The 23858-nt window shown below is 43.5% G+C and overlaps 2 protein-coding genes across 11 annotated transcripts in view; one reads left to right on the forward strand and one right to left on the reverse strand.

Annotated features, from left to right (window-relative positions):
* Zfh2 (Zn finger homeodomain 2) overlaps window positions 1-1843 on the forward strand; it is a 162879-nt gene extending 161036 nt beyond the window's left edge. For 2 of the 3 annotated variants that reach the window (XM_076312449.1, XM_076312450.1), the window contains one exon: window positions 1049-1843. In XM_076312449.1, coding sequence (XP_076168564.1) covers window positions 1049-1794 — 746 coding nt within the window. In that variant the 3' untranslated portion in view covers window positions 1795-1843. The remainder of the gene's footprint in view (window positions 1-1048) is intronic. The other variant, XM_076312453.1, reaches the window with a different exon arrangement.
* The window catches only part of LOC143147316 (uncharacterized), a 124477-nt gene that overhangs the window by 4684 nt on the left and 95935 nt on the right, over window positions 1-23858 (reverse strand). The gene's annotated exons all lie outside the window — the stretch shown is intronic.

Raw genomic sequence — 23858 nt, forward strand, 5'->3', positions numbered from 1 at the left:
CGTTTAACGACTTTGACGAACGCTCCAACATTTCTTAAAAAAAATTAACACACTTAGTAGTAAGTACTTTGATGCACGCGTAAAGATTTATGAAATAAAGACGACAAAAATACAGAATTAAGAACTTTTGTTTCTCGATGAATACCATTTTCAAACACATAAAAATGTTTATAGTTTAATATTTAAGTTCGATGTTTAATGTTTAATTTACAAATGTTTAAGTTTCTTGGTGAATTTAACAAGAATTTATTTCGTCGAATTATTTATGCGTCACACTATGCAATAGAGAGTTAAAATGTACTAGAGTCTTATTCATCAAAAATAATCACAGTTAACCTATCCTTTTAAACTCAATTTCTATTTAACTAAATTCATAGGCCACGCAATAAAAACTATTCATAATCTGCCAAATCCCCATAAACACTGTCCCCTAGCAGCATCGATCCATTGTTTGGTTTTACACTGCGCAAAAGAAACGAATCTACCTAAAATGATCTTAGTCTACCCTTTATATCCCATACCGTGTATTACACGAATTAATTGATCAAAAACCTCCTAGCAACTACTAACAAACGAACAAATCCTCCGTAAAACAGTATATTCCAACATCGATCCGTCGATTTGGTTTTACAGTGTAAAAGACACTTACACTTTCCAATACAAACTTAAGATGTACCTAAGACGATTTTTACCTAATTACCATCTCCACCTACGTATCTCTTTACCATTTCTCTTGCGAATCGATTGATCGAAAACTCGTTAAAAAATCTATCAGTAAAGAAACAAATCCCCCGTAAAACAGTGTATTCCAACATCGATCTCTCGATTTGGTTTTACATTGTAAAAGACACACACTTTCCAATAGAGACTTGAGATGTACCTAAGACGATACCTCATTGCCAATGAGATAACCTCACCTATATATTTCATTACCATTTGTCTTGCGAATCGATTGATCGAAAACTCGTTAAAAGATCTATAAATAATGAAAGAAATCCCCCCATGAAACAGCATGTCCTAACAGGATCGATCCGTCGTTTGGTTTCAGTAGCGGCTCCAGGTTTAAGCGGCATGCACGGTTCGGGTCTGATGTCCCTGCACGTGGAAGGCGGTACGCAGGTCCAGGTGCCGCGCTCACTGATGCAGGCCTTCCTGCAACAGGACCCCAATCATCCTGGCTTGGAGACGGTCCGATTGCCGACGCCCCCGTGGGGCCCCGATGAGAACGGGCCCCCGCAGCACTGTCGCGAGGTGGAGTCCGAGCTGTGCCTGGTGTGTCGCCGATGCGGACGCGCCTACCCCCAGGAGTCCACCTTGCTCGCCCATCAACGCTCCTGTTATCTGGGCAATCAGCAGCGCCGCGGCGCTCTGCGTCTCGTGCAGTCCCGTTACGGTTGCACCCTGTGCGACGGGACAACACCCGCACGTGTCTACGCCACCCTGAACGAGTGGCGGCGTCACGCGGACACGTTGCAGCATCGTACTCGCCTCGAGGCAAGCCAGGAACGTCAACAACAACAACAACAACAACAACAGCAACACCACCACCAACAGCAACAACAATACGGCGGAGACACCGGGGCGCAGTGCGGCGAGGAGGTGCATCCCCTCACCGACGAAATGGAGGACGTCGTCAATCAGATCACCTTACTGGCTGCTCGTGCCGCCGCCGAGAGCACGACCGGCCAATCCCAGGGTAATAACGAGAGGGTGAACCCGGACAACAACAACGCACCGGACGTGAAGAGGCAGAAGCTGGTCCAGGAAGTGGCCGCACTCACCGGAGCGCGTTAAAACGTCGCGACGACGTTCGCGCTTCGGGGAACCGAACGCACTGGCGACCGAGGATGCAGGTTTTGGAGGGGGAGGGGGTGGGTGGTGCGGGTGCCCCGCGGGAAGTGCGTAGCACAGATTTCGCGGAGGAACGGTGGAGATCGGTGGTACGCGTCCGAGATTGGAAATTGCGAGTCGAGGGTACAAGTGAACCCACGGTCACCGTCCCGATGCGATTTCTTCCCGCGCGCGCGCTTCTCGGGGCGAAGAACACGAGGAAGAGGAAACGGAAGAACGAAGAGGACGAACGAAGAAGGGGGGGGGGGAGAGAGAGAGTACACCGAGCGAATCGACGAGTGTTCGACGGTTCACTCCTCGAGAATGGTTACTCGATAACGAAACTAACGTTCCTAACCGGCTAAGATGAACCCGGGCACGGGGAGGACGGTTCCCTGGACGCGGGAACACCTCCGCGGAGTGATCGGGGGGAAGGGGGAATTGGTGTTCGGGGGACGATGACGATGAAACGTTTCCCTCCGCCTCCAGGAATTCCCGGGATTCCCCGGCTCCAAGGTACCCGCGCGTGGACGGTGGACCAATCGCGACGAGAGCGCGTGCGAAACCTCTCTCTTGTTTCAATTTTTTTAGTTCCGTTGCGCACTGCCACTGTCGCGCACCTAATACCAGTTCAACTATTATTTTTAATCGCGGCAAAGTTCCTTCGATTGAAAGAATGATGATGATGATGTTGATTACGATGATGATGATAACGATGGTGATGAAAATGATTACGATGATGATGATAATGATGATGACGATGATGGTGGTTATGATAAAGATGAAGATGAAAATGATAACAATGATGATAATGATGACGACGACGATTATGACGATGATGATGATGGTTGTCATGATGATGATGATTATGATAACGATGACGATGATACGCTGATGATGTTGTACGACAACTACGATGATGATAACGATGATGATGATGATTCGAGCGAAGAAGGAAACAAGAGAACGAAAGACACGTTTGCAACGGATCGGGAGAGCTTTCTTTGGCGGATCGCCGATACGAACCCGATACGATATACCCCCGCAAGTATCTATCGTCCGTGAAAGTAACGAGCAAATGGGAAAGAATATGGTTAATTCGCTTCGTAGTGGGGGTGCAAAGCAAAAGAGAACAAACAGAAGATAGACTCGTATATAATTAGCGAGCGCGAAAACGGACAGGGAGTTATAAACGGGGATTGGCGGTGGGTGGTGGTTTTTTGGGGGTGGGGTTCTGGGGGTTGGGGTTTTTTGGGGGAAGAGAAACTTATCCCTTGACGACGCTGGATGACGCGTCGAGGTGGGCTGATTTAAACGTTCCTATGTAAAGTAATAATAAAAATTTAATGAAAAAAAGAGTTACTAAGAGAAAAAAAACGAGCAGACGTTAAGGCGCGCGCGCGCGCGCGCGTGGTCGACGTAGGGTAGAAATGGCGCGGCGTTCGCGCGAACTAATCGCGCCGCGATCATTACGATTAATACACGTGCGTACATAATTCATCCGAATCTTCACTCTCTGTCTCTCTCTATCTCTCTCTTTCTTTTTTTACGGTACGCGCGTACGGGATGGGGGAGGACGGTTGGCCGGGTGGGTGGTGGGAGGAGTTGTCGAGAGGAGAAATCGTTGGTCGACGGAGGACGATCGAGGTGAGACGCGTCGTTTGCGACCAATTGAACCACGATTATTCGAAAACACGCCTTTGCTGGATAAGCGCGCACGGTTTTCGAGAAGCGACGTCACCCGCGTTCGTTTCCGCGCGACGATGACGATTCACGTAGGGGTTGGTCGTTGGAGCACGATTAGCCGCGAGACACGCGTATTAGAACGACACAGTGGCCCGGGGTTCGAACACCGAGACAACAAAAAAAAATAAATATTCGTCGGCCAGGTGGCGGGGAGGGGGAAATAGACTCTCCGAACCGAGGAGACGAGCCCGCGCGTATGCGCGCTAGCTCGACGTGTACACACGTGGATACACGCGTTCTGCTAAGTACGGTATATTGTACACGCGTTACGTGTATGTACACACACATACACGCGCGCACACACATGCGTACACGCAGACAGACACACATAGACACGTTTTCAAAAATACACACAGAGGGCACGGTTAACCCCCGTAGCTGGGTGGGAGGGGGGTTCGGGTACGATATTTTTTCGCTACCGAAGATGTGTGCGTGTTTAAAAAAAAAAAAACGTAGTCTCCTCCTACCTTTCGTTCATTTTTTTTCTTTCTTTCTTTTTTTTCAATTCCTTCTCCTTCGTTTCTTTTCTCTCTCCGTTTTTCCGTTTTCTGGGCGAGAACGACGCGACCACGCTCGAAACGACGTTTAATGAAGAGTGACGAAAGAAAACGAAACGAGGAAACATTTTCGACGAGAAGTATAAAGAATACACCGAAACCAATCCCGGTGCGGGGGACAATTATTAAACGCGCGAGCGGGCACACGAAACGGTCTTTTCTATTTTTTTTTCTTTCATTTGCCCCCGATGCCCGACCCGCGTGGCACGGTTCGCGGTTCTACGAACAAGCAAGACCCAGCAACATGGTTCCTATATTTAATAAATTATATTTAATAACGCTAAAAAAACAAAAAACGATTAATAATAACATTAACGATAATAATAAACATAGTAATAAAGGATAACGATAGTAATAAAGTAATAGTTATAGCTGTCGATAGCTGTAATAATCATCGCTAGTTGATCGATCGACGAACGATCGAACCGTGACGGTGAGAGAAGCGTGCGATCGCAACGCGATCGAGATCGGTGCTGGATCGTCGTCGATAGGGGTGGGGGGAGGGTGGAACTTTCGCGCGTCACTCCGTCTTTCCTTTTCCTGCCAAAAGCGGCATATTCGCGCGAATCGAGTAAGGACCAACAACAACGGGGGGCACTTGTATTAAAGACGAAAAAAAAAAAGAAACGCGAAAACGGGGAAAGACGACGCGACATAGGGGGCGGGGGCGGGGGAAACGCGCTCGATTTCGCGAATCGACGTCAAGAGAGGGGGGGAGGAGGTGGTTGTTCGCGGAACGAGTGAACGAACAGCACTGAATCAGAAGAGGGTGGGGGGTGGGGTTTGGAGAGCGTCGCCTCTCGTTCGACGGATAAAGGGTTTTGTAAAGGTCTGTTTCGGGAATGACGAAGAATTCACTATTAGCTCGTAAGTTTACGGTTAATTAACAGCTAAAACTGTAGAGTTTTAAGGGCGGAACGGGAGGACGATGTATCGGTAGACGACACACGGACACACACACACATGCATAAGCATATATATATATGTATATGTGAAAAAATATATATATACATATATATTTATATAAATAAATGAATAAAAATGAATGAATAAAAAAATATATATATATATTTAAGTAGATAAATATATATGTGTGTGATATATATATATATATATATTGTGTATATATATATAGTATATATGTATATATATATTGTATGTATGTATATATATATATGTATATGTATATATATATCGTATATATGTATGTGTATATATATATATATATCATATGTATATGATGTTGTAACGTACTAGAATCCTCGCGGGTACTGCCCGGAACGATAACGTGTATACACGCGTACGTACGTCGTGTTTCCATGAAAGTGTGAAGTCGTGAAACGAAGAATTGAGCGATACGAGGGTACGGAGGGGGTTAGGAAAAATTGTTCTCCCGCCTATCGGAGCCGGAAGTGCCACGCGCGTATCGCGCGGAAAACGTCGAGGGTCACGGTCCGCGTAGCGTTTCGCGAAATCAGCTCGGTGAAAAACGATGCTCGTTCGTCCGTATTGGTGTGTCGTGTGACGTAACAGCGTAGCAAAGGCGTAAGAAACGAGAACGGTTGCAACAAACGGTCCAACGTGGACGAATCGATCATCCGATCCGGTAAAGTAAATTAGGAAGAGAGATGGTATGGGGTTTTGGGGGGTGGGAGGTTGACGAAGGGTGAAAAGCAGGTGCAAAACGTAGTGGTCGTCGATTCGAACGAAACACGATGTAATAACTATTTCTTAAGGTACTAAGCAACTCGAGGTTCCTGTCTGCAAAAGATGCTTTTTCTAATGTAACGTTGATAACGGCAATTATTAATATTATATTTGAATTATTATTATTATTATTATTATAGATTACGACATTATATTTACATATATGTGGTCATGTATTTATTATTATCTATGTAAAACGTTACAGCGTTGAACTAAACTAAAGAGAATACACACCACCGCGTACATACATACTAACGTACATATATACATACATATATATATATGTACATATATATGTGTATATATATATGTACATACACATATGTACACGGATACACGTACACGTACACTCGAATACACGCAAACATACATACACACGTACGGACATACGTATTGATACATTCGTAAAACACGTAACAGTAACAAGAACAACAACAACAACAACAAGAACGGTCGATGCAAATTGAATTTTCCCAATTTATCGCGATCCGGCTCCGCGGCGATCCGTTTTTTGATCGCGTACAGAGCATCGAATCGAACATACCTTTGTAACCGATACCTCGCAAAATATGGACAATTGTTACTATCCGGTGATCAACGGGCTAATTAAACTCCGTAGGACTAATCGAAATTTAGATCGTAGCGGCCCTCCCCCGAAGAAGCCTGTAGGTGTCACTGTCTCGTCGATCTTTGAAGGCCTCTCATTGCTGCGTCGAGGACGTAAACCGATATCACTAATGTTATTAATTAGCACGAGGCGCGACTTTCGTAGGACGATGCGTTCTTTCTAACGTACATTCTAAGAAAAGGTATGCACTTTGGCGCACAAAGTATCATTATCGTGTTCCTTTTAATTGTACACGTACACGACGACACAATACACACACACACACATACACACGCGTATACACGAACAAACTGACACACACGCGCGAACACATGTATATGTAATACAAATACCACCGACAAACACGATGAAATTTTTGTAATCGACTAGCGTCGTGCGATCGCGCGAGGATCTACGGAGAAATCGACGCGTACATCTGTCGTATACACCGTACACTTTACCGCAAACAAACACGACACGTACAAACACAAACACACATATACAAACACAGATAAACACACACTACATTGAACTTCGAGAACCATCTCGAAACGATATATCGCATAACGCGCGTGAATTCTCAAAACGCGGCAACGTACGTGCGCGTGTACGCAAAACTGGGTCGGTTTTGGCGTTTTGAGTTTCGAGTACGGGAGATTGCGTGATAGAGTAACCGAACCTCGCTACTAGCTGTTCCTAAAATCAACAATGAATGAGTGATAAGTGTGTGCGGATAATTTAAGGAGCGACTAAGAGACAGATGCAATGAAAATGCGAAAAACTATTAATTACGTTTGCGAGAAACTCGCCGCGTGCTGTTTCGCTCGTCGATCGAGGACGAATCGTCTCGTTCTCTGCGCCCCGAATGATGGAAGAAAATAGAAAGAGAAAGAAAAAAATGAAAACGAAACAACACGTCCGAGTACGCACCGTTTCGTTGCCACCCGAGATCGCGCCACCATCGTTCCATCGTTCGATCGTCGTGAAAACGATACTTCGCTCGTTCGAAACATTGAATCAAACAAAAACGGAGACGATCGGGAGAATCGTTCTTACAGGGTCCTGGGCAGGCGGTACACGAGATAAAATATAAACGCATAGGGAAACGCGAAAAAAAAAAAAAGAAACAAATTCGGCGCTCGAGTTCCCGGGTGGCAACGAATCGCGTTAATACGAAGGGGAACGCGATTCTTCCTCCATCCTAACGACGAGAGAAAAGACCGGCGAAAACGGCGAGGAAGTTTTTCAGTTTTCTAATCTCGTTGAGTTTCTACGAAATGTGTTAAACGCGCGTATTTATTATTGACCCGATTGATTGGTTACTTCTGTTACTATTACAATAGATCAACTATTACGATCGATCATTATTATTATTATTATTATTATTATTATTATTATTGCGATAAATGACGGGCGTTTATTATTATTATTATTATTATTATTATTATTATTACATTATGAATATTATTATTATTATTATTATTATTATAATTATTAATATTATCATCATTATTATTGCGGTTCGCATTATTGCCGATTGAATTGTAAATTTGTTCGAGCGACTTTTCATTGACTATTAATTAATAACAGATACTAATTGATAACGATAGCGACTAATTCTTGTGAGAGATTGCCATGTGTATATCTTATATGTACTCACTATGGGACCCCGTGATCCATCGGGGCGGAGAATTGAACACCGACCGGGGACGCTGGGTACCCAAAACGCCGGCTCAAGTACCCCGACGATGTTGGCGCCGTGCGTTCACCCGCATGCGCGAGAGCGAATCTTTTTCCGAACGACCGTCGTGTACGCGTGCGCACTCGATACGACCGCGTTCCCTCCCCGCGCCTCGCGCCTGGCCCTTTTTTTGTAAAACGCGGAGGCGCGGGGAGATCCTCGACCGAGTTGAACGAATACGACGATACCGACGGCTCCGAGAAAAAAAAAACAAAAAAAATAATATGAAAGAAAAAGAAAGAAAACAAACAAACAAAATTGGAGGAGAGTAAACCGAGTCAAAGGAGGGAAGATTGCGAGAAAAATGGAAAAAGAAAAAAAAGTCGATACGTGAGAAACTCGAAGAGATAATTGAGAGTAAAAAGGGCGCGCGAGAGAGCACACTCGCGCCGAAAGCGCGCGTGATTTTCGTATAATATATATATATATATATGTGTGTATACATACATATATATGTGTATATATATATATTACACTCGAGAGATGCGTAAGAAAGACGTGCCCGCGAAATTACAAATTTCCTTTACGATCGAATACACGTATTTCTTCGTCGATCCGTTCACGGGGTCTCGAGCCCTGTCGCGGTGTTTTCGTCCCACCGACCCGTCCCCCTCAGTTCCTTTATAATAATTATATCCTCGGATTGATTTTTACGTTTCGCTTCGACGATGATTAAACACGCGAGTACCGATTAACGTATTGTTTCCACGCGCACGGCGATCCAAGATCTTTCCGCCCTCCCCTCTTCCTCACTCCTTCTTCTACGACTCCATCTGATTTTCGAAGGATGTACAAACCGCGAAACCGGGCAAACGAGAAAAAAGAAAATAAACGAAACTAACAGCCGACAAAGAGAAACACCGACGCAAAAAAAAAAAAAATAAATAATGTGTGTGTACCGGATGGCAAAAAAAGAAAAAAAAGAAAATCGAACTTCGCACGAGAGAGATAGAGACATCCTACGTTCTTTCTTGATCATCTCGTCCACCTATACGCTCGCCCTTTGTGTACAAATATATATTTATGGTGCCATATGTGTTATGCGCGCGTGAACAGGATTTCCCGTGTTCCCGGGCGCATCTAGATTTTATAATAGAGAGAGAGACGTAAAAAAATCGACGGTAAAAGAAAAAGAAAAAAAAAGAAAAAAGAAAAACTACGACGAGAAACGATAACGAAAGCGGCGGATGAGTAAACGAGAGAGATTAAAATTGCAAGCGCGAGAGAAACGTATCGAGACACACAATACACCTACACACACACGCGCGCACACGAACGTATACATACACGCGCAAACGTACACGCGATAGACACACAGGTACACACGCGCGCAGACGCGTAACACGAACACGTACGTACGTACACATACGGACACATATATACACGTGCCATGCGAAATGGCTGTACCTGTATACGTATATAAATATACGCGAGCATACAGTGATGCACATATTTACGTGCGCTATTCCTATAAAGAGTAGTGAAAAAGAGAAAAAAATAGGAATTTAAGAGTGGCGAGGGAGCTGCGACCGGGCACCAACATCGTACGGCAAATGGGTGCGGTGCAATCATGTTCCTATTAGGTTTCATATCTAAGCGAGTAATTATACCACTAAATATAAATGATGAAGAAGGATATAATGATATTATATATATATTATTGGATATATATATTTATATATATACATACACGCATGCATATATATATACATATATATATACATACGATACGATTATATAGATCTAGTCTATGAAACTAAAAAAAAAAAAATGAAATTCCCCTTTCCCCGTGTTCCTTCCTTAAAGAGATAAAAGTGCAACATATTTTCCCATATACATAAATCCCCCATTTTCCCTTTCGTGTAAACACAATTCTAACGATGCGTGCACGCGCGCACGCAAACGAAATTCGCGCGTGAATTTCCTCCGGCGTTGCTCTTGCGGGCTGGATACACTGGACTGTTTTGTACCAGCCCGCACGAGTACCAAGACTCCTCTTTGCCTAGAAAATAAGCAGGGCATCCGAGTTTTTTCACTAGCCGCGTGTTTAACGACGAAGAAGAAGAAGAAGGAGAAAAAAAAATGAGAAAAAAAAAAGAGAAACACACAAGAAAGCGTTAGACAAAAAAGGGTCTCTTAGTCTCCGGCGTTCACAGCCGGGAGTGTTTTGTCGATGTTGTGTAAAGCGGCCGTCCGCCGAAGCGAGCGTTAATCTCACGTTGTGCCAGGAAATCGTTAAGATTGGGGAAAGCAAAAGTTAAGTGGGACGACGTGACAAGGCGAGAGAAGAGGGGAGAAGAAGAGAAGAATGCGAGGAAAATAAGAAACGAACAAACGTACGAACGAACGAACGAACGAACGATTGAACGAACGAATCTACGAATGAACATACGAACTGACGAATGTGTGCACGAACGACGTACGAACATACAAACACACAAATATATGAACATACAAACATACGAACTTACCACATACGAGCATACGAATATACGAACATATGAACACTTGAACACATAAAAACGTGAGCATGTGAACATACGAATGAACGAATGCACGAATAAACGAACGAATAAACGAATGCACGAATAAACGAACGAATAAATGAACGAATAAACGAATGGACATACGAAAGAACGAATAAATGAATGGATATACGAACGAACGAATAATTGAACGAATAAACGAATGGACATACGAACGAACGAATAAATGAACGAATAAACGAATGGACATACGAACGAACGAACGTACGAACGAAGAAATAAAGATGAAAAAACAAAACATTTGGTTCCTAACGCGTCGTCCAAGGACAATGCCTCCTAGGATAACAACGCCGTGTTCACGTTACTCTAGAAGGCTTTGCCAAAAGAAAACTAGAAGAAGAAAAAAAAGAAAAATCGAAAAACAAAGAATATCTTTCTCTGAAAACATTCGAGTACCTCGTTTTCATCCCGCTCCCTCCGAACCCCCCACCCCTACCTTCTTTTATAATCTCATCCAATGGTTTCGATAATCTCCACATGGACTGCTCCACGGTACCATTATCCTCCGATCGGTGAAACGCGCTTCTCGTAACGCCCAAACGAACCCAACCACGAGCCTAAATATTTCTTTTCTTTTTTTCTCACGTCGATGGAAACTATTCGTCCACGGGACCGTTTTCCTTCGCGTTCGATTCCCTTCCACCCGATTCAAGGCCAACAGAGACTTCGACGAGGAATCTTTACCAAACGCGTGCCCGCGCGATGGAAAATGTTCCCCGCGAGGAGACGCGAGAAAAAACAAACGCAAACGTTTCCCTACGGTGGTGAAACACAGATGACATATCACGTGTTCCTCGAAGCAATTCGTTCGCATCGACCACTCTTACTCGACTTGTCGCCGACACGCTTTTCTTTACTCGTGGTGGACGATATTACCTCTTTCCTTTCTTTCTTTCATTCTTTCGTATCGATGAAACGACTCCGTGAGTGAAGCTAGTCCAAAACGATCAACCGTGTTTCGCTACGAGGGAGACTGTGCTCTGAAGATACAGATCGCTCTACGAATAGAGAATCGGTCGTTGATCGTGTGGAGGTGAGCGACGCGATCGCAAGAGAAAAAATATATAAATATATACATACATACATACATACATACATGAAAAGAGAAGAAAAGAACGCGAGATCTCGCGAAAAATAATTTCGAAAATTCCATGATCGGTAACACGGTGACGGGTTCGGTTTTGGTGTACGACGAGCGCGTTTGTTATCGCGGGTGAAACGAGTCGTCGAGCGCGGATATCTCGTTCCATTACGGGCCGAGGATTTCATTTTATTTCCGGTCCGCGCGGCGTTCCATTTCCGAGTTCCAATATTAGCTCACCTGCCAATTTGCATAGAGACGCGAAACACGAGCGCTTAGGCGACCGATGTCGCGTTATCACGCGATCACGGGTAACGCCCGGTACCACGATGACCCGCGGTGCAATTTTTCAATGACGCCGTCGCGAAATTTCCATTCCGACGTATCGAGTAATCGCCCGTGACAGTCACCGATCGAACCGATCGATCCCGTAACCATCGTCGCAACGACGCGAACGCGTCCCGTTCGCATCGCGAACATTCTTCTCGGCCCTCGAACGATCCCTCGCCTCCAACAGGATTTGTTACGAAAAAAAAAACAAAAGAGAAAAAGAAAAAAGAAAAAGTGTTCCTGGATACGATTTTTTCACCGTTCCCGCCCCTCCTCCGCACCTCACCGCTCCCACGCTCCTCTACCATTCGTCCCTGCGTCCCCCCGAAATTGTTGATGCTCGTTTTGGTTTTCTCAGTCTCGACAACAACAACAGCAACAACAACAACAACAAAAAGAAAAAGAAAAAAAAAAAGAACTAAAGTGTACTAAACTTCGACGTATTCTATTAAACGCTAGTTTATCAGAAAAATCGATACCTCTTGTGTCCCTTCATTTGATTTCCTTGGAAAAAAAAAAGAAACCGTCACCGCTCATTTCGATGATGACACGTCGGTGATCGTCGCTTGCGTCGTCGAGATCTCTCCGGGAGGAGCAACCGTTACGCGAACAGGATCACCGTAAGTATGAATTTTGCAATATTCGATCGCCATCGTTGAAAAAACCCCGCGAGACCGCTTCGAACTCCTTGCATCGCCGAAGGTGGACACTTCGCGGTGACCGTGTTCATTTTGAGTATTTATATTCCACCGATCGTTCGATATTTCGTCGAGAAAAATTCTGACATTAATTTCTATTTCTTTCTTCGAATACAATTGTTTCTCTTTATTTCACAAACCCCAAATATCTCTGCTTGATAATTCATACCGCGCGAAACACCTTGGTGGTTCTTTATTTCGTAAAGAGAACTTCAAACATTAATTTCTATTTCCTTCGTCGAATAATTGTTTCTCTAATTCTACAAACACCAAATATCTTATTTGGTAATTCATACCGCGCGGAACACCTTGGCGATGCGAGGATCATTTTACAAAACACAATTTGCAAAGTTTAAAAAAGAAGAGTCACATAAACATAAGCCGATACCAGCTAAAAATTAAATGGTAACCGAATGTGGTACATTATCGCGAAAATTAAGCGAGACTTCTCCGATCCGTGTTCTCCAACGTCATCGCGGTACTGTCGAATTTATTTTCATTAAAAATGTAGAAAGACCGATCGGACGGTCGATAAATCCGGTATCTATCCAACGGTCTGGCTCTTGTACACGAATAAAATATTCTCGAAGCGAGGGTCTCGCGAGGATAAGCGACGAGATTGCCTCGAGGAAAGATTTCGTGCGTGTAAAAGTAAATCACTGGACGAATAAACAAGGTGGATCGCGACGTATTCGCGATGGATCGACAGGAATTCGCTAAAATGGAATAGCTCGCGCGTCAGGGGCGAGGTAGGGGGTTGCGGGAGGACGGGGAGGGGAGGATCGTCGTCCTACACGAAGAGAGCTCGAGATGAGACGCAACTTAGGTTTAGAGGGGAATCGAATCCCCGTCGTATCGAAATAAAGGCGGCACGTAAAATATACGCGAGCCACCCTCGTCGTTCGTAACCTTTCGGGAGGATGACAGGGATGGCGGGCGTGCTTCACCTCCTTCGTCTCTATCTACATCTACGCGATCTCGATCAGCCAGTCGAAGGAACACCCGAAAGCGTCTTTACGACAACGTCTCGTCTCGAATGCTAACTTCGAACCGTTGCCGGCCCTCCGCGAGATTGCTCCTCCCTACCCTCTACCCTGAAGGCGATCGTCCCGCGAATCTAAATACGGTGACTTCGTTTTACGAGCAACGACACATTTCGACCAATAAATGCAAAGTGGACGGCTAAATGTACCGGAGATTGCAACGGTTTCGTCGCTAGGTTTCTTCGCGTAAGATTCAATTACGCCGCGCAGTAAAATCGTCGAATTATTCCTTTTATTTCCGACCGTGCGTCATCTCGCTCGTTATTGCACCGTACGCGTACGATGGAAGTTTTCGTACAAGGAGAGTGTCGGTTAAGGGACAAGCGTACGTATTTTTTTTTTCTTTTTTTTTGGGGGGGAGCGTTTAAGTGATCGTTTATGAATTTTGAACGGTTTATTCCATCTGGCGTGTTTCTTGCGAATTTCTGACGAGTTTGTACAGTGAACACACACTGTATGTGTATATTGATGCGACGATTGAAACTACTCGAAGGGAAATTTAACTGCTTTTGAAAAGAGAGGAGCATGTAACGATATAACGCGAAGTGACTAGGTAAGGTTTGTTACATGAAGAATGTAGAGACCGTAATTGATCATTTTTTATGGTTTTATTCTTTATTCTAAATTGATAAATTCGTGACTCGGTCTCTGAACTCTTCTTAATCGAACGAATAGGAATTATAAATCAACATTAGATTATTGCTTCACTTTTTCGTTTACTCTATAATTAGAAATTTAATTAAATCGTTGGTAAATATAAATGCACTCGTGTGTTTGTCTTTGGTAAGTCTTACTCTAAGCAACGCAAAATGTATTATTTAAAAAATATTTGTTCGATTATTTACATTTATCTCATTTGATTTACCTAACTTTCATTTTATATTGAGTAATTTTTATTCGACATATTTTCACGATAGTCGAAAAATACCCAATTTTCATGTCCCAAACAGAATACACTATCAAAGTTGATCCAGTTTAATAGTGATCGTTTTATAGAAAAATGAAAATTGACATAAAAAAATTATTGTACTTATAATTTCAGCGAGTATGTACATTAAAAAAAAAAAATAGTGGTACGTAAGTAAAAACTTCTAAGATACTCGGGTAAAGACAGTGGTCAATCGATAATCGTGTAACTCTACGTACAAGCATTCTTAGAACCTCATACGTATAATGTTTAAAGTTTCAAGTAGTTAAAATGCATTCTCGTCGAAACACAACCCTTTAATTACGAATAACATATTCTCTTAGCTCTTCTGTCTTCGCGTTTCCTTCTCCTCTTCGCTCTATAGTAAAACAATTGATAATTAATTGCGTTTAGTTGCTCGATGTGCATACCACGTCTGAAACTCCAAAGTGATATATACATAATATTTACAATTATCAATTCGTAAAATGAATAGTCATTAGACGATTTCTTAGAAAATTATCAAAATAAATTCAACGAAAAATATTAATAACAGTGCTTTCGTTGCTATATTCGTACACTCTTTGTTTCCTTATTTGTTATATTATTTATCCGTCCCCTTGCATTGCACACAATAACAGCGTTGAATAAACTTCGTACAAAGAAATGTACAAATACACGAGTGAAAAATAAATTTCATAAATAAGCTTAAGAATATATATATATTTTTTTTCCCCTATAAAAAACAATCGTTCGATTATTCACAGTATCATAATTTCAGCCCGTGAGTAACCGACATCTTGCATTAATTTCGCGATTATACTCACAAATATCAGTTTCACGAATAATGTTATGTACATTACATGCAATTAGAGCTCCAGCTTATTACTGTTCCGCATTGCGTTGCGGTTGTAAAATGCATATTACGAATCCATTTAAAATGCATTCGTCGCGAGGTTGCAAGTGGGCACGGTTAGAAACAGCCCGCGGAACTGAAGAAAATGGTGGGAAGCTTTACCGAAGATACCTTTGGACAGAAAGGAGGCAGGAACGCATCCACCTACACAGTTTTCCTCTTATCCTTTCCATTTCCACTCAATCGCATCGAGTACTTCTTTACCATTACGTACCTCGGCATCTAGTTACCGGAACAGCGGACTCTACGTTTGAGACAATCTCCGCCAAAACGTATACTCGCATCTTTTCTTTTCATTTTACATTCAAATATTGATATCGAAATTAGACTGGAAATTTGTTTAAACGGTGCATTGCGGAGAATGAAAATATTAAATAGTTGGCAAAATGTACAATAATAGAGAGTAAATAATAAGAGTTAATATATATACTTAAATTGTTGTATTTAATTGATCAGAAATACAAAAGAAAACACGTATTACTTGTATTATGAGTTCATAATTCAATCCTTACCCAAGCCTAGATATTTCAACAAAAATTAAATAATACTACACTACGCTCCAGAAATGCTGAAAAAAGTACACAAATATATTTACTTGAAGAATCTCCCCAATTCGTTGTACCTGGCCAAGTTGACTATTAAATTCTTTATCGAAAAAAAAAGAAAACTTTCATCATCGTTTCGACCGAAGAATCGTACCTTCCCTCCCCCCCGTTGCGCCACAATTTTCAATCCAGTCTCTATAAGTTATAAACCACAATACCACCGGCGAGGCGTAATTCACGCTATTCGGTTCATATTTTCATTTAAATTCTAACGAGTAAAAAGTACCTTCGTGGCTCCACCTTGAACGTGGTTAATTGATTTATAAAAGAAAGACACGAAATGAGGCGAAGTGGCGAACGAGTTTCGCATTCTCTTAAATAACGGAGAGGACCGTCATTTGCGGGAGAAAAAAGAAAAGAAGAAAAAAAAAAGAAGAAAGGTAACGGTGGATCGCGGCTGATTCCCTCGCTTTAGCAACATTCCCGCAACGAGCACCCAGTATATATAAGAAACGTACGTCTTCAGGTGTTGTGGCATATAAGACTGTTATACCTATACATATATACGTTTACCACAGCAGGTCGTATCTTCTCGTTAGCCGCGCGATGAAGCTACCCGCGCGGTAGAGTCACGTTTTTAATTTCTACCGGGCTGGCCTTAGTTCATTTTCACACCCCCTCAGTGGGCGCCGCGTTCGCCAGGCGTCTAATAAGTAAATAATAACTCGTTCCGCCACATAACTCCTATCGCTGGCCTCCCATTCGGAGGCCAGCCACACCGCACACGCTCCCCGCGCAATTAATACAAATTCCATGGTGACACGTCGCGAAAAAACGATGTTTATTTGCGATCGCCCCGTGGGCCTCGCAACTCGAAAAGCTCGCAAATCGGCGACCAACGCTTCGAACAAGCGTAATAATTCCAAGACGCGTAACAAAGTGTTCGAACGCTCCTCGAACAACGTTCCAAAACGACATTTCGTTTCACGATTTTCCCCATTTTCGAAATACAATTTTCTTATTCGGTAATTTCACGATTCTCCACGTTTTTGATATACGATTTTGTTATTCGGTAATTTTGAAAACTGTACACGTGTGTTGGAGACGATACAAATGTACGAGTACTTTACGATTTTATTATTCGAAACGATATTTTATTTCACGATTCTCCCCTTTTTTTAAATACAATTTTGTTATTCGATAATTTTGAAAACTGTACACGTGCTTTTCTGATGACGAAATGAGAGAATATCTCATTGGAGAAAATTAAGAATATTTCTGTGTTATTAAAATAAATGACTCGGGGAACAGAATTGGCGTAATGAGAATACTTTATCGATGCTCTGGGCATATATATTTATGATTTCTTAAGTGCAGTATACGTATTACTCGAAGTACAAAATTGGATGACGATTTGTGTAAATCGTAAATTTACAGGGTGTTCAACAGGTGTCTAAACTTTGCTAGTACATTGTATGATCAAAGTCAAGGGAAAAAGGTTACGTTGTTCGTTAAAAAGTTATAGTTCTTTTACTTTTTCCTTTTGTACGATGAACAGTATTTTCGACTGTGAAATTGTTAGTCTGAAAATTCCTTTGACACTTGCAATACTAAATCCAACATTTAAATATATAACCATCAGCATGAAATTAAATCAATAGATAAGAATAAAGTTTTTCATCCATAAGAAATGTGTAACGTGGTTTCTTAAAGTGGTCTACCTTTTAAATCAGAAGTCTAACAAACAATCTTGCCAGCAGTTTTGAAATATTCTTTCGACAAGTTTTTAATGGATTGAAAATAAGATAAACATAATACTCGCTTCACCAAGACACAGAAATTTGCATTTTGTTTTATGAAAAGTGTTCATCTTGATAAATTATATAAAAATAGCAGTCGTTAATTGCTCTCAATAATTCGTACCCCCAGCGACAAGCTCGAGAGGTTGTAACAGATATAACGAGACTCTAGAGTTGAAAATGTAATCATGTTTTTTGCAAACACCTTCGTAAATTAATGCAAATCGTTTGCCTTCAGCGTGTTATATTTAATGACAGTGTTACTAGTTCCAAAGGTATCTTTGCGCGTCATCCTGCAACGTAATCAGAACAGAGATAAAAAACTCCCCGCAATTATTATACCGAAAAGCAATTAAAGTAAAATTAGTTTTAGCAGAGATATAACGAAGCCTATAGAGAGAAAGAAAATTAATTCTGCGAATCGCGATAATTTATCCTCGTATCGCTGAAATACCAGTGGTTCGTGTAAATTACAGTAATCTTTGGATAAGTGGCCCAAATAGGCACCTAGTTACAAACGAGAATTATTAATTGCCAAATAATTGCAACGCGAACTTGCAAACACTATTTCTTAGTCCGTATTGTACACGCTATCCCGCAAATTGTAGCACCAGCGATCAGGGGATCGTTCTTTGTGAACAAGTAAATGAAAACTGTGAAATAAAATATTTTTCTGCAAAATTTCATTTTCCAGATAATCGATTTTAAAAATTTTCGTTCGAACGAAGTATGGCTAATACGTTTGTTCGGTACTTGTTGTTTCTACTTGCGTTGGTATTTGTAAACATAGACAATGTTACGCTATTATTTCTTTCGATCGATTGTAATTAATTAAGAGGTCGAAGAATCGATAATAAATGTAACAGCACGAAGACAACGATAAGTAGAAGTAATGAGTAATGGGCAGACGCGTTATCGTGTCCGAAGAATTTTCAAAATCGATTTTCTCGAAACCGAAGCCTCGTACGAGAAAATTTTATTACACATTTTTTATTTACCTTTACACGTGAAATCATCCCCTGCTCGTTTCATAGCTTGTCACGAACGTCTATTCTGTAATTTTAATTGGTTAATTCGACTACAATTCGACAGGTGCTGATTGACCCACATTGAACGATACCTAGCACATAACTTTCCATCTCATAATTGTGTCAATAATTACGAAAATGACACGATCAAAAATTCAGCGAAAATGTGGAACAATTAAATTTACACTCCCTTCGTAAGAAAACCTGTATATAATTTGATCAGTTATCTATCTTCATCGTTTATACATTCTCGAATCGCAAGTATAACAGTTTGGTTAATTAAAATTTGAAAAACTCTCGTACCACTTTCCTCCATCAACGTGTAACAAATACATAAAAAAAAAAAAAAAAATTCAAATTTAACATCCTCTAGAAAGAAAAAAAACCTAACCTGGAGAACCGTCCTCTCGTTTATAAATGCCCTAAAAAGACATTAATCTTTGGCGGCGCTAAATTAAAGATGTTTGAGAGAGGGAAAACGGAAATATAAGGAAGTGGGGATAAGCGTTTCATCCCGGGCCTGCTAGTGGACTCGTCAGTAAGGCATCCTAGCAGGCCCTGCCTTATACGCCGGGACATTGGAAGATCGGTAAGAGGTCGTATATATAGCGATCGGAGCAGGTACGGGAACTTGCGGGAAACGGTTGGTGGTGAGTTTCCCTCTGGTGGCAAGCGTGGGTAGTGCCGCCACATAACCCCCTTGCCAGTGGTAAACGATACTTTGAAGTTCCGTCCTGATGTCCCAGTGGCGTAGGTATTTGTTCCGTAGTTCGGTTTGTCACAACAGGCACAGGAGGAGGTTGTCCAGAGCGGTGGAAGAGAAGAATGCTTCTTTTTCGTAGTAAGGCCCAGCTGCTGTCGATTGCGGAATACGCGTGGCGAGCATCGTTTGCTCAAGCCGCGTTTTCGCTTGTTGTCCGACGTTGATGCGTGCGCGTACCAGTATTTATGAAACGCATCGGTGTGGTCGGTGAATAATGTCGACAAGCTGCCTGCTGTCCTCCTGGGGTTGATCCTGATGGTTAGCCGGGAGTATAGCGTTCGTGTCGTCGCTGGCAGGTCGAGGAGTCAACCCTCGGAGAGGGGGATTTACGAAAAATCGGCCTTTACGTTGCGTTCCTTCCATCGTCTTGTGCTGCACCTGTACTGCTGCTGTGCTGCTGTCCAGAAGGTTGCGTTGGTTCTTAGACGGGGTCACCACTTTGGCGGCGCTAAATTAAAGTATGTTAGAAAGGAGTGAACGGATATAGGAAAAGGAGTGGGGATAAGCGTTTCATCCCGGGCCTGCTAGTGGACTCGTCAGTAAGGCATCCTAGCAGGCCCTGCCTTATACGCCGGGACATTGGAAGATCGGTAAGAGGTCGTATATATAGCGATCGGAGCAGGTACGGGAACTTGCGGGAAACGGTTGGTGGTGAGTTTCCCTCTGGTGGCAAGCGTGGGTAGTGCCGCCACAAATCCATATTTAAACGGGTATCCCCCTAATTTTCGTAAAATTTACACCGCGCTTAGCGTAGGCGAGCTTTCAATGCCGAAAGCTTCGCCCTCCGACGTATCTACGTTATAATAATACCCAGAAGAGAAGAAAGAAAGAAAAAAAAAAGAAAAAAAAAATCGACTTAGGCCACTTTCGTAATCACCGACGCAATTACGATACACCGACGTGTACACACACCCCCTCCCCCATCCCCCAAGTGTCGACCTAATTTCTATCGATCGGTAAAACGACGTAAAAGTTGACCAAGGAACGAACAACGTTACCAATTTACCCCTGCTAAGTATCCGTGATGGCGGTCGTAATTACAATCGCGCGGTGTAAAAATAATGGGAAACGATATTGAAATTCAGTGGCCTCTCGAGAACAATTCTCCATCATCGAGCGAGTCGACTCGCGCGCGCGCGCGCGTATATATGTATGTGTATTGAAGCACGAGCACGCTCGGTCGGTCGCGCGTGTGTGTAAGAAAGCGCGACAGGACGGGGATTGGCAAAAGTACCTCCTGGCTCGTATGAAAACGTAGATGTATGTCGCAGGGACGAAAAAACGAAGGAAAGAGAAGCAGGGAGATGCTGGAGGGTGGAGAGGAGTAGCCCAACCTCCTTAGAATGCATGTGTTTGCCTTTAATACATTTTTCGACGATGTTGACCGAAGCGTATCTTCAACCTGTGTACGTGTGCACGCATATATATGCGGAAACCAACAACGTACAGGGTGCCGCTAAAATATTCACCTTGTCAGAGCCGGGCCCGCAAAATGTAGACGGCAATTTCCGCGGTACCGAATTCAAAGGGGCGGACGCGGAGACTAAGAAAGAAAAACGAGTCTCGTAGAAAAATGTGCTTTATCTGATTCCGCGGAAAGGAGACGGCGGAGCGGGTGGGTGGAATGGGATTCAGGTGGGGGTGGGGGGGTTGAGAGCAGCCACCCCTTCGACTCGGCTCCGAAGCGATAATTGCATTCTTACGAAGAAGAGTGGTTAAAGAATTTACCTGAATCGAGTTCCGATGAATTTTCGCGAGTGGATCGACGCGGGGCGAGTCTCGCGCGTTACTCGCGCGTGTCGTCGCGCGGTGTATTTAACGGGGAGGAAAGCCTACTCATCGGTTTCGTAATCTATTATGAATTATTTTCCCCGAGACGCGTGTATCTTGACACGATCGATAGCACATCGATCATCGTTATCAATACGCCCAATGACCGGGCCCGGTGTATACAGAAATAACACGTTATTATCGAAACACATGCGCGCGCGCGCGCGCCCTCGCGCAATGTAAACGCTTTTTATCGAATCGTTAAGACAAACTGCATTAACATAATCATTGTATGCATACACACAGATAGCAATTTCAGGAACAACCTAACCCGTAAGTGTTTGGGATCTGGACAAACGCCAACACGGCCTCAAAGCGATTTCACGTGAAATTGCTCCAGGCTCGTGCCCCTCCGTTACCGATTTTATCGCGTTTTCCGTTATTAATGGTACACAGGCTGTTCTACCGTGACACGGACCGCCTAATTATCTCCTTTATTTCCAACGACGCGGATCAAATATTTCGAATATAATTCGAACACGGTCGAAGGGAAATATTTGTCCCTGGATTGTTCCTTTTTTACGCGAAAGCGCGAGCTCTCGATCGCGAACCAGCACGTTCGATCGGAGTTACTTGAAGCGAATATTCACGTGTAAATTATTGTTCGACAATGTGTATTCGATTGTTCAATTTTGCAATAGAAAGTAACGAATTTCTATATTTCGGAATTGTAATTTTCTTCATTGTGAGAAAAAGAATTGTAATTGATTAAAATTTCAATACTGCAATTCTGTTAGGATTCGTGTACTTTCAGACACATTTTCAGTTTACAACCAGATTGGAAATTAACTACATTCGTTAACGTATAATTCAATCGCATTCGTCACGAACGTTCGGAGGAAAATCAAAATTTTTGATCGTAGATACGAATTGAAAATACACCCTTGTTTCATGCTTTCGTTAAAAGGTATCGATTATTCCATCGTCGCGAGTAATTGTCAAGCACCTTTCGTCCGAGCGAAAACGCTCACCGATCCCTGAACGGAGATCGTACGAGCTGAAAAAAAAAACGCAAAGAAAAGAAGAAATTTGCAATCATCGTAAATTGACGACCGTTTCAGCCGAGGGCGTTTAAAATTCCGTTGCCCCTCGGACGAAAGCAATTCGGAAAATAGCGTTTTCCAATGTCCGCGAGGAGCCCGGTTGGCCTATCTTTGAAACGATTTCACGTGGTGTTGCCTTCGTGGCCGTGGTTTCGTCACCGACCGGAGATCCAAAGGAGGTTCAAAGACCCTTCGGGCGCTATTTCCCGCTAAAATCATTCGCGACGGATCTCCTCGTCTCGCTATGCAAAAGAAAGGAAAAGAGGAGAGAGAAATTGACAATTCCTCCTCCGGGCTCGGTCTCTCCGCGAGGATCCCGGTCCCTGTTCCATACTCGGCGCTTCCTCCTCCGCGTAGTGACTTTCGTGAAAGGTCGGCGACGAAACGAAAGGAAAGGGACGAAGATAGCACGCGACAAATCTTTTCTCCCCGCTTGGAGAACCGGGGAACGATAGATGGTAGGGGGCCACGAGAGCGAGAGGGAACCAACGGCCGGGGGCCGGAGGCCGGGTGGCGGAGGACACGGAGAGGAAGAAGCAGGGGAACGGTACTCGCGAAAGCTATGTCAAGGAAAGGAGAGACCGAACGTCAGACGCGCGGATAAGCTAAGAAACGAAGAGAGAAAAGAAACGCAACCCGCGCAGTGTTTGTCCAGAAGGATCCGAACGAGTGTAGCCGAGTGTGTGTTCGTGGAGGCCGGCAGAGGGTGAAAGGGTGGTCACCCCTCCTGACGGCTACCCACATAGGTGGTGGCTGTTGCAGGAGAGGTTCGGGTGGGGTGAGACGGGGGAGTGCTGGAGGTGGAGGTGGTTCCGAGGCAGTCCTCTCTTAGAGCATTTCAATATATGGCAAGGGCCTTTGAGGTTGCGGGGGTTGGGTGCTCGAGGGCAAGAGGAGGCACCCACCTTCGGTGGAAGCGAGGGGGGCACAACGATGGTGTGGGGTGAGAGGCGCTATTGATTCTTCTTTTAATCTCGTCGCGACCCATCCCTCGAGTCGACCCGAGGTTGGGGGAGAAAACGGGGGTGTGGGTGGCGATGGTGGTGCAGGAGGACGGGGGGAACCGACGGAAGGCGGGGGGCGGGCGAAGAAAACGAAAGAAGAAGGACCTTACGGCCGAGGGGTGGCAACGCAAGGTCTC

Source organism: Ptiloglossa arizonensis, chromosome 5, assembly GCF_051014685.1.
Source record: "Ptiloglossa arizonensis isolate GNS036 chromosome 5, iyPtiAriz1_principal, whole genome shotgun sequence".
Classification (NCBI taxonomy): domain Eukaryota; kingdom Metazoa; phylum Arthropoda; class Insecta; order Hymenoptera; family Colletidae; genus Ptiloglossa; species Ptiloglossa arizonensis.